Source organism: Falco peregrinus, chromosome 3, assembly GCF_023634155.1.
Source record: "Falco peregrinus isolate bFalPer1 chromosome 3, bFalPer1.pri, whole genome shotgun sequence".
In the NCBI taxonomy this organism is placed as follows: Eukaryota; Metazoa; Chordata; class Aves; order Falconiformes; family Falconidae; genus Falco; species Falco peregrinus.
In genome coordinates this window covers 116,198,173-116,208,830 of record NC_073723.1, presented here as the reverse complement: position 1 = coordinate 116,208,830, position 10,658 = coordinate 116,198,173, and the positions used below count along the sequence as shown (strand labels likewise).

The 10,658-nt window shown below is 65.4% G+C and overlaps 1 protein-coding gene across 1 annotated transcript; it reads right to left on the bottom strand.

The window, feature by feature from the left end:
- Positions 1–1,097: 1,097 nt before the first annotated feature.
- CRYBG2 (crystallin beta-gamma domain containing 2) lies at positions 1,098–9,270 on the bottom strand. The gene is made up of 19 exons (XM_055799939.1): positions 7,261–9,270; positions 6,736–6,783; positions 6,523–6,641; positions 6,091–6,247; positions 5,866–6,005; positions 5,652–5,778; positions 5,311–5,346; positions 5,104–5,231; positions 4,754–4,880; positions 4,311–4,453; positions 4,103–4,229; positions 3,954–3,986; positions 3,738–3,850; positions 3,477–3,606; positions 3,165–3,304; positions 2,929–3,052; positions 2,207–2,365; positions 1,663–1,822; positions 1,098–1,520 (listed from the first exon to the last, which is right to left on the bottom strand). The coding sequence occupies exons 1-19, from the start codon at positions 9,268–9,270 to the stop codon at positions 1,432–1,434; spliced, it is 4,110 nt and encodes a 1,369-aa protein (XP_055655914.1). The 3' UTR covers positions 1,098–1,431.
- Positions 9,271–10,658: the final 1,388 nt, after the last annotated feature.

Sequence of the window (10,658 nt, the reverse complement as noted above, 5' to 3'; positions counted from 1 at the left end):
TACAGGCCCAGCTCAGGCTGTACAGGGCCTGCGTGCCTCCTGGGCCCTCGCCCTCCGTGCTCTGGTGGCCCCCTCTGCCTTCCCACGAGCATTTCCTTATGGCACGGCGGTGGGGTTGTGGTGCCAGCCTGGCACTCGGTGTCCGTGTGTCTGGCAGCTCTGCAGGCCCAGCATTGCCCTCTGCAAGCTGCCCTGCAGGTCCCTGCTTCCAGCGGGCAGTGCTTTGGGCTGGGGCCAGCAGGAGCGTGGCCTGCTGGGCATCCTTGTGCCACACGCACTGCTCCTGTCGTGCGGTTATGTGTCCTCCTGCCCAAACAGGTCTTGGGTAACTGGGGACATGCTTCAGTATAAAGATGGACGTTGGATAGTGGCTGTTGGTGGAAGCCAGGGCAGTGGTGGGCCGGCTGGAGATGCCTGGTGTAAGGACCTCGGTGCACCCGAGTCTGCTGAGGGAGCCTCCCGCAGAGGCACCGCGCTGTTTGTCGCCACCAGAACAGCCCCGTTTCGCTGCGGGGTTGGTAAGTGATGGCTGCCCCAACGCAGTGAGTCCCCAGACTGGGCTCAACCTGCTCAGCGAACCAGGCCCTTGCTGGCAGCTGTCTCCTCTCCCCAGCAGCGAGGACAGAAGCGCTCGATGTCTCCGTGTATGGATTTTTCACCCCGTGTCCCTTCTGGCTCTGAGTCACATCCCCAGGGACCTCCTGCCCTCACCCAGGTGGAGAAGACCTCTGGCCCTGGGACCTTGAAGACCTGCGCCACGATGCAGCTCTGCAGCACGGACACAGCGCTGCCGAAGCAGAGCTCACCCTGGGGTGATACAACTGGAACGCCTCCGAGCCCGCAGGTTGGGCTCCCCCCTGAGCTGCAGCTGGTGGGGTCTCTGCCATGGCCTGCGCCTCCCTTCTGGAAACCCAGGGCCTTGGTGCTGCTTGTGGCCTGTGGACACTAGAGGGCACCTAGCTCCCGTGCCGGGAGCAGGATTAGGCCCAGAGCTGGTGGTGGGCAAGGTGCTGGAGTGGGAGGCAGCTCCCCAGCATAGCAGCTGCCAGGCTGTGGCCAGTGCAAGGACAAGGACACCAACCACCCAGAGGCAGAGCTGGCCCAGACGAGGAAGGCCGTATCTTACACACGTACATAAATACAGTTCAGAGGGGGAAGCTGGTGAGGAGGGGGCTCTGCTGCTTTCCGGAGGGTTCTGCACCGGTCGTGTCCGTGGGGTCCTTCATGAGCCCGAGGAGGGGGGTGGTGTGGTTCCCCCTCGTGATGGAGGGGATGGTGGGCACCCTTCACACCAGCAGCCATGGCACAGGGGTGTTTGGGATGCGGTGTGCGTGGGGTAGGAGGCCTCCCGTCCCGGTGCAGGGACACTGGCAGAGTGTCCCCCTCCTGCCCCAATGACAATTCTGAGTGTGAGGGCCGCACGCCGCCCCCTCATAGCACCTGTATGTCCCAGATCTGTGTGGGTCTTTCCTCAGCCATGTCCCAAACGATGGCGTGGTCCCGGTCGTAGGATCTGCCACCTGTGGAGCAACAGGAGGGTTTCAGGAGGGCAGACCCTGCTCCTGATGGTAGTGAAGGGGTGGGTGCCCCATCTCGTGGCCAAACACCCTGCTTTGGGGCGTCCCTGGAAAAGCAGCCCCTGTGCCGGCACCAAGGCCTCACCCTTTATATCAAGGATCATGTCCTCGAACATCTGGCTGTGGATCCGTCCCTGAGAATCGATGCTCCAGGTCTGACGTGGCATCCGGGTCTCCGACCAGAGCACAGCCTTCGCGCCCTTCCCGGCTGGCCCGATGACCTGCAGGCTCATGTTGGGGGCCACCTGCAAGGAGTGGTGGTGGCTGGGTCAGCCCACTTTTCTCCATCGTCTCCGCCCAGCACAAAGGCTCAGAGCTCAGAGGGGTTTCCCTGAAAGTGCAGCTGGTTCTGGGGTGGGATGAGCAGGAAAACCCCTTGGTGAGAGGTGGGGATGATTAGGGTGACAAAAACTCCTCTGGAAAGGCAGGGATGCCTTCACATCTCCAGGGGAGATCTAGGGAGGAGTGAATGAACTGTTCTGTGGGGACAAGGCTGCGGTCAGATGCTGGGAAAAGCTGTTACAGACCCTAAAAGATTGCTGTGGGGTGGCGGGTATCCCAGCAGGGGTCCTGCCAGGGGCTCCCCCAGGTCCCCTCTGCCGTTCTGGCTATCACACGTCAACCCTGACCTGGTTTTTGATCAGCCCATCCTCGTAGTACCAGACAGAGCTGCTCTGCTCGCTCAGGCTGGAGACCACCACCCGCCCCGCTTTCATGTCCTCCACATCGTCGGGGACCATGAGGTAGAGCTCCAGCTCCCTGCTCCTGATACGGAAATAGATCCGTCTCTGCAAAGAGAAAAACCTTTTTTGCACCTAAAAGCCCTGCTGCCTGTGCCTCCAGCTCCGCCAGCCACAGCTGGCTGAGGAGGGACCTCACCCAGCTTGTGGCTTAGGGAAGGGAGGACCACGGTCCCCTGGGGTGGCTGCCCAAAGGGTCCTCCCTGTCCCCCCTTCCCCCGAGCGGTCCCTGCCTCTCCCCAGGGCGATGGCTGTGGCCCTGGCCTGTCTGGTAGCTGGCACAGGCAGGGCTCACTTGCTGGGATGCTGGGGCATTGCGCAAGGTCCCTGCTCATGGGGAGCATTTTGCCACCAAAGGGGCCCCTCCCAGGGCAGGGGACGGGGATCAGGGTGACAGTGCTGGGCTGGTGGCACCTTTCATGGGCCGAAGCTGCCAGCAGCGCCTGGGCTGTGCCCTCCTCCCTCCTCCAGCTCAGCCGGAGCCACTCATCCTCCTCCCAGCCATCGGCACTGGCGGCTCTTCAGCGCCTCGTGAGCTGCCTGCCCCGAGGTTTTGGGGTTCACCCCATCGGGTGCCAGCACCCCGTCCCCTCCCGCAGGGTGGCACGCACCTGGCGGATGGGGTAGAGGGATCCCACGTGCTGCAGCCCGCTGTACGTCAGCCAGTTGGTGATTTCGGTGCAGTCTAGCAGCCACTGGCGCCCTCGGAAGTCACCGTGTTCGCACAGCACCCAGCTGTGGGGGATGGGGCAGGATGGGGTGGGACGGGCAGGGCACGGTCACCCCTGGGTGGGCAGATGGCACCCACCAGCCGGGGCGGGTGAGAGCAGGGCTGGGGCTCACTTACATCCCGCCTTTGATGCGCACCGACAGCACGTGGTTGTTGAAACCCTCTGCCTGGAGGCTCCGCACTTCGTTGTTCAGCTCGATCTCCTTCCCCTCGAAACATTCCAGCCCGTGCAGGAAGATGGAGGGCTCCGAGAAAAACTGTGGGGTGGGGGAAGAGGTGAGGCAGGAGGAGTGAGCACCCATGGGTGCAGAAGGGCTCCAAGGCCACACAGAGCCAGGACTGGGGGCACCCGTGGCAGAGGAAAAAGGTTCCTGGGGGGTTTTTTTGCCCCCAGCGCCGGCGGGAAGGGAAGGAGGGGCTGGTACTCACCACCGGGACCTTCCTCAAGGAGCGGATGGTGGTGGAGGAGAGGCAGCCCATGGCGCTGAGCGTGGGGTACTCGCCCTCAGACAGCACGTGCTGCTCGCCGGCGAAGGCCTGCCCGTCGAACAGGATCCAGCTGGTGGGGAGGAGCGTGCCTGGGCTGACGTGGCCGTCCTGGTGCGCATCCATCCCTCCTGCGGCTCCCCAGCACCCCTTATCCCACCCACCCTCCCGGGGAGCCCCCAGGGTGCCTGTGGGACACCCTACCTGCCCCCGCGGACTCTGCAGGAGCGCGGGATGAAGGTGGCGGGCAGGGCGTCCTGGTCCTCCTCGAAGGTGACATGATCCCCAGAGAATTCAGGCTCTGAGAAGAGCAGGATCTGGGGAGCAGAGGGGCTCAGTGAGGGGGGCAAGATGCCGCCACCCCGCAAGGGGCTGCATCCCCCGGGGGGCGCATCCCCCTCCCCATCCGCTGCCCCTGACCTTGGAGACGAAATGGAGGTTGTGTTCCCCAACCTGGAAGCAGATGGACGGGGGCTGGTTGGCACCTTGGACCGGTCCAGCCCCCACCAGCCCGGTGTGTGGTGGCACCGGGGGGTCCCACGGCGAAGGGGGGAGTGCGGAGCTCTCACCTGCAGGATGGGCTGCGCCGAGGCGATGCAGCAATCCGTGGCGCCCCAGTCTTCGCAGCTGCGGTACACCCCCTTCTCCAGGATGTACTGCTCGCCCGAGAAGTTGGTGCCCTCGTAGGCCACCCACCTGCCGGGAAAATGTGGGTGCTGGCTCAGCCCCCCCTTATCTGTCCCCTCTGACCCCCCTCTCCCCCATCCCCACACTCACACGCCGCTCAGCACGTGGATGGACTGGGTGACGGTGCCGTAGCCGGCCAGCTGCGTGTCGGGGAGCGCCTCGCTCAGCTCCACGCTGGGGCCCTCCTCGAAGTCCATGGCCTCGAAGAGGACCAGCGCCGGGTGGGAGAAGTCCTGTGGGGAGAAGGACCCCCCTGAGCCCCTCGGTCTGTCAGGGGGAAGGGGCTGCAGGCCGGGCGCTCTCCACACACGCAGCCAGGGTCCTGCCTGGCCTCAGGGTGCCCAGGGGGGTGGGAGCAGCTCTGGGCACCCGGACCTCTACGTGTGATGAGGTTGGGAGATCTCAGGCCATCCCGGCTGCCTGGTGCAGGCACGGAAGGTTCTCTTTGGGGGATGAGGATGGGTCTGGGGGTTCTGGCTCTCTCTGCCCACACAGGGTCCATCCCCAAGTGATGCCGCTACCCCTGCCCTCACCGTCCGTATCAGCCGTAAGGACAACAGCTCCTTGCTGTAGCCGCCCCACTGCCTCCAGTCCTGGTACTCCCCTTCCTCCAGCAGGTACTGGTGGCCGCGGAAGCCCTCCTTCTCGTAGCCGACCCAGCTGTGGCACAGGCAGACACAGGCAGTCGGCTCTCCAGAGGATTTCCACGTGCCGGGACATGGGGCCACCACCCCCACCGCTCCAGTGCCACCCTGTCCCCCAAGCTGCCTGCGGCCATCCCACAGCCCCAGGCAGCTCCTGCAAGCCCTTTCCCGGGGGTGACCGTCACCTTCCCACCCTGCTCCAGCCGGGATGCCAGCCCTGCCCACCCCACGCCGCTCACCAGCCACCCAGGACGTGCAGGGAGCCCACGGTGGGCAGTGCTGGCCCAGGCAGGTGCTTCAGGTCGTAGATGTCTCGGCTGATGGTGAAGCTGCGGCCCTGGAAACCCGCGGCCTCGTAGATCAGCACCTGGGGACACGGCAGGGTGAGCACAGCACCGCAGCCAGCCCGGCCCCGCAGCCTCGCCGGGCACTGCCCGGGCGCTCACCTGCGGCTCGCCGGGTCTCTCCACGACGGGGCAGCCCTGGAAGATGAAGGAGCCCCAGTGAGGCTGTGGCAGCAGGAGGGGATGATGTAGGGTCGTCCCATTCCCCCCCTCTTCAAAGCCTGAGCTGGTTTTTGGGTCGTTTTCATTCAAGACCAAGCTTTTTTGGACTTTGTTTTATTGCTTTCCCTCACCACCAGCGCTCAGGAGCATGTCCCAGAGCCACGCTTGGCACATTTCCACACCAACATTCAGTGACGGGAACTGGGAACTGCTGGGAGATGCTCCTGCCTTGTGTGCCCAGGGCTGGATATGGCCCCAGTGCCCCAGTAACCAGCACTCACCAGCCTGATAGGGTGCATGGAACAGATGGATGGGTCCTTTGCTCCCCAAGCCTTTAAATTAGGATACCCGCCTGGCTCCAAAACATAGGGGTCGTCGTCGAAGAAAGGCTTGGAGTAAACCAGCCACCTGGGGAAGCGGCAGAAAGCATCACGCCCTGCTCCAGCCCATGCTGGAGCCCATCTGGCACCCACCCGTCCCCACGGTCCCACTCACAGGCCCGAGTGGACGATGATGGAGGCGGCAGCAAGTGCCTGGCCCCGTGTGCGGGTGTCCTCGGCTGAGCCGGTGAACTTCAACCGGGCGCCTTCGCCGTTCTCCTCCGCAAAGAGGCTGATCTCAGGGGTGCGGTAATCCTGGCATGGGGCGGAGCAGTGTTATGGGGGTCCGGCACCCCCACCTTGGCGGGTGAGTGGGTGGCTGGGGGGTCCCTGGGCTTACCCGCACCACCCTCTTGAAGGAGCCAATGCGGAAGGGCCGGCTGCCGTGGGGCTGCCCGCTCTGCCCATACGCCGTCCAGGGGTTGTCGATCTCCACGTCCCCCTCGGCCAGCACGCACTTGCGCCCGTGGAACCGTGGCTTCTCGTACATCACCCACCTGGCAGCGGAGTGGGAGCAAAAGGGGGGAAATCCTGCTTTTATCTGCTGCCCCACAGCCATCAGGAGCCTTGGGGCAGACCGTGGGTGGGGACATCCTGCCACCACCGCGATGCTGGATCGCAGCCGCAGTAATTAGTGCTGGCAGGACAGTCACTCCTGAAGCCCAGGCTGGGACCCAGCTGCCATCCCCGGCACAGGGAGCGCGTGAGCCCTGGCTAAGCCCTCCCTCCGTGTGCCCTCGCCGTGTGCCCTCGCCTTGCTGCTGTCCCCTACCCGCCTCGGATGACCCGGATGGAGATGGTTTGCGAGAGCTCCCAGGACGTGGCGTCAGGGATGTTGCCCCAAATCTCCCGTTTCTGGCCTGCGAAGCCAGCCTCGGAGAAGAGGATGATCTGGGAAGGGGTGACAGATGAAGAGGTGCTGCCATACCGCACCGCACCGCACCGCATCGCACCATGCCCCAGCCAGCCCAGCCCAACCCTGTACCTTGCCAGGTCTTGTGTTGATCTTCTTGAAGCCCTCCTTGTCCTCCTGCTGCAAACACCCAAGGGGACAGGCGCGTGAGGAGCGCAGAGGGACATCAGCTGCACCAGCCATCTCCCCGCAGCCCAAGGAAGCCGCAGCTGCCGCCGCAGCCTCGAGTCTGGCGTCTGCCAAACCCTCCCACCGCCCCGAGCAGCCACACCTCGAGCATTCCTGCACTGCTGGGGCTCAGCCTCCCCGCCTGCCCCAGGACCCTCCCAGCACTCATGGTGGCACCCTCCCATCACTTGACCTGGTACCCTCCTGTCACCCACTCTGGTACTTGCCCAGTACCTTTCCATCACCCATCCCAGTACCCTCCATCACCCATCCCAGTACCCTCCCATCGCACCAGGGGCTTTCACCCGGTGGCCTCTCTGATGGGATGGCAACAGGAAAAGATGCTCCAGGGTTCAGGCCCCGCCACCTCCCCGTGTGCCCTGGCAGGCAGAGCATCTCCCCAGGTGCCGCGTTGCGGGATGCACTCACCAGGACATCAGCGGGGCACAGGGCCACGGTGCAATCTGGCTCTTCAGTGACAGGAGGGATGGAGCCAGGTCCCGGGGCCTCCAGCATGGCCATCTTGGGGCTGAGGTGATCACCAGGGCCCAGCCCATTGTGGTCCCCAGGGATGGGTGAGCCCGTGCCCCCAGCATCCCTGCCGGGCAGCTCAAGCAGGGTGGTGCTGGGGGAGACGAAGCGGCTGTAGAGCACGCTGTTGTCCAAGCGTGAGTAGGGCTTGCTCTCGTCAGCCGCCGTCGCCCGGTGCTCCAAGAAGTGGGAGAGCAGTGCCATGCCCTTGAGAACGTTCCCTCGGAAGAGCACGCTCCCCTCAGCCAAGCCCCCGGCCACCGGTTTGACCTTTTCCTCTGCTCCCACCTGCCTCAGTGTCCCCAGGACCGAGCCCTCCTCCACCCAGCCATCACCAGCCACACCGTCCCTGGGCTCCCCACGGGGGGTCCCGGCCAGCGCCCGCTCGCTGGGGCTCAGGTAGGGGTTCTCAATCTCCACCTCCTCCTCGAGGCTCTCCTCCTGCCGCCCCGGCGGGCCCCGCATCAGCAGCTTGCGCAGGGCCTCGGGCAGGGAGATGGGGGCGCGGGGAGCCACGCGGTCCTCGTGGATGGGGGGCAGAGCGGCACAGCGGCCCAGCGATGATGGCCGGGGCTGGCGTGGGGCTTTGGGCGCCTTCCGCATCTCCGAGGGCTCCATGTTGCGTAGCGTGTCCACAAAGATCTCCATGTCCACCAGCAGCTCAGGGTCCTCCTCGGTTGCATCAGGGGAGGTCTCAGCTGGGGTGTCAGGGGCTGGGGGCTCAGCAGGGGGCTCTGGGCTGCTCTCAGGCTCTTGGGCCATGCCCTGGGGTTCTTCTGTTGTCTCACCCCCCTCCAACTCAAGTTCAGCCTTTGGAGATGCTGGTGCTTCAGATGGACCATCACTTGCCTCCGAGGAGGGGTCCTCAGGCATGCTGCCAGCTCCCGAGGGGCGCTCTGTCCTCGGTGGCGTGGCTGAAATGGTGCCGTCCCCGTCTGCCATGCTTCCCTCTCCCGCACCAGCTGGATCAGCCCGGCCACCAGCGCCTGCCGAGGGACACTGCGGGGAGCTGGTTATACTGGTTTGTGGGTCCCCAGGCCTGTCGCTGTCTCTCGGGGTTGCGTTATCCAGCGTGGCTTCAGCTTGCGGCAAGTGTTTCTCCCCGGGGGATCCCTCGGCCAGGAGCCCAGTGGCCTCTGCGGTGCCCGGTGAGCTCTCGGTGCCCACCGTGGCCCCAGCAAAGCTGCTGCCGTCCTGCCTGCAGCTCTCCAGCTGCGGCAGGGCCACTGTGGCACCGGCAGTGCTGCGCGTCCCGTTTGGGGCTCCCCTTCCCTCCGCCAGCCCCGGCTCCAGCCTGGCTGCATCCCTGCCCGTCCGCAGCACCGTGATGTGCCTGGCCCTGGGCAGGGCAGGGGTACAGCCAGGCTCGGCCGCGGACGGGGCACCAGGACCTTTACCGGGACCCCCCGTGAGGCACTCGGCAGGCCGGGTGGGGAGGAGGGTGCCATGCACATAGCTCTCCCTGTGCACGGGCATCTCACGGGGGGGACCCACCGGTGGGAGGATGCCATCGCTGCCGCCACCGGCCCCCGTCTTCCCCCTCTCATCCTGCCGCCGGGGCTTCTGTGTGGGGGAATACACCTGCGAGAAGATGGGGCCGTGCGCCGTGAAGTCCTTGAGGAGGTTGATGGAGGATGAGCGTTCCCGGTGTGCCAGGCTGGCGGGGCCGGACGCCGTCTGCTCCACGATCTCCCTCTCCCAGGCCTGCAGCAGGAGGGACACGCGCGAGGGGCTCCCGTCCCGGCCCCGCGTGCTCCCCGCGCTCTCCAGCCGCCGTGACACCAGCGAGACCTTCTGGAAGCGGGACCTGCCCTCGGTCCCCGGAGCACCCGCCGCTGCCTGCTTCATGCTCAGCTCCGCACTGGAGACGAAGCCTCTGGCCTTGGTGTGTCGCAAGGGCGGATCCATGCTGGGGGTCTGGGGAGGGGGCTGCCACGGCCTCGTAACACCCCGCGCTGCCGGGCTCGGCCCCCGCGGCTGCCACGCTGGGGCTGGCAGAGCTGCAGGGAGAGGAAGGTGCTGGGAGAGTTGAGCAGAAACCACCCTGGGGGACCAGCCCTGGACCCCAAGCCAGACCCTAAAGCCCCCCTACGCCTCCCTCTGATCCTGCAGGACATTTTGTGGGTTCCCAGGAGCATAGGAGGTGGCTCTGGGGCTCTCTTCAATTCTCAGGGTGCTCACATCATCCATCCTGGCACGTGCAGGATGTGGTGGGCACTGTGGGCCCCTCTCCTGCCTGTGCCAACACTTCTGCATCCAGCAGGGATGGTGGGGAGCTCTGCCGTGCCACCTGGGTGGGCTCTGGCAGAGCCCGGCAGGCTGGCACAACACAGGTGAGCGTGCAGGATCCGGCCCGGCCGTGCTGTTCCCCGAGCCATGCCATGCCCCAAGCTGCGGGATGAGTCAGGCGGGCAGCAGGGCTGCGCCGAGTCAGCAAATGCAGCAAACAAACAAGCCCAAAAATCAACAGGGAAGCTGTTCTGTGGGGGGGAATGGGCCCTGGCCAGGACCAGGACGAGGGCTGGGGCAGCTGTGGGTTTTGCAGGAGGAGGTGGGGACCTGAGCAGCATCTTCCCTTGACCCTTCCCTGCCACTGCACGGCAAAGGTGGGATGGCTCCATCCACCTCTGCAGCCCCATCAGCAGGAGAAAAGGAGCTGCGCTAGCCACCCGGCACTTGCACCCTGACCCAAGGTGGTACCCGGCGCTCAGCTCCTGCACCCTTGTGTTCGGTGCTGCAGGGTGGGCATCGCTGGGGTCCCTGGGGCGCAGGGCAGGGGACAGGGACACCCATGCCGCCTTGGCTGGGGGGGATGCCGGTGGAGGCGTCGCTGTGCCGTGGCCGCGTCCCTGCCCCAGAAGGGTTTTATTGCTGGGTTTGGGAAGCAGCTGACGCAGCAGGTGCCGGGGAGGGAGCCGGAAGCGCTCCAGCATCTCGGCATCTCCCAATTAGGACCTGTTTGGTGTCACCGCCCGGCTACAGGGACAGTGGCAGGGATGGGGCTTCAGGCTCAGCCCCGAGGACAGGCTGAGCTTGGGGTCTTCTGGCCAGGGATGGGGACACCTCCCTGCACAGCCACTCCTTAGGCTGGTTTTCCTGGGTGACACCTTGGAAATGGGTCTCATCCTGCACTACCTGGGGCTGAGCTCCCTCCACCAGTTGGGCTTTACCAGTCCCTAAGGGGGGTCGAGGAGGCTGGGGACAGGCAGAGAAGTGCTGGGTGCAGGCAGCTGCCTGCCCCTTCTGCCAGCCTGCCATGCGCCCTCTGCGTCTTGCTCTCCCTGGCCCGGCAGGTC

Excerpts from the sequence above, each read along its gene's own strand:
- CRYBG2 (XM_055799939.1), bottom strand. The coding sequence starts at position 9,270 with ATGGATCCGCCCTTGCGACACACCAAGGCCAGAGGCTTCGTCTCCAGT. Across the intron at positions 5,232-5,310 it reads AGAGACCCGGCGAGCCGCAG|GTGCTGATCTACGAGGCCGC; the intron begins GTGAGCGCCCGG and ends CCGTGTCCCCAG. Across the intron at positions 3,987-4,102 it reads CGGCGCAGCCCATCCTGCAG|GTTGGGGAACACAACCTCCA; the intron begins GTGAGAGCTCCG and ends ATCTGCTTCCAG.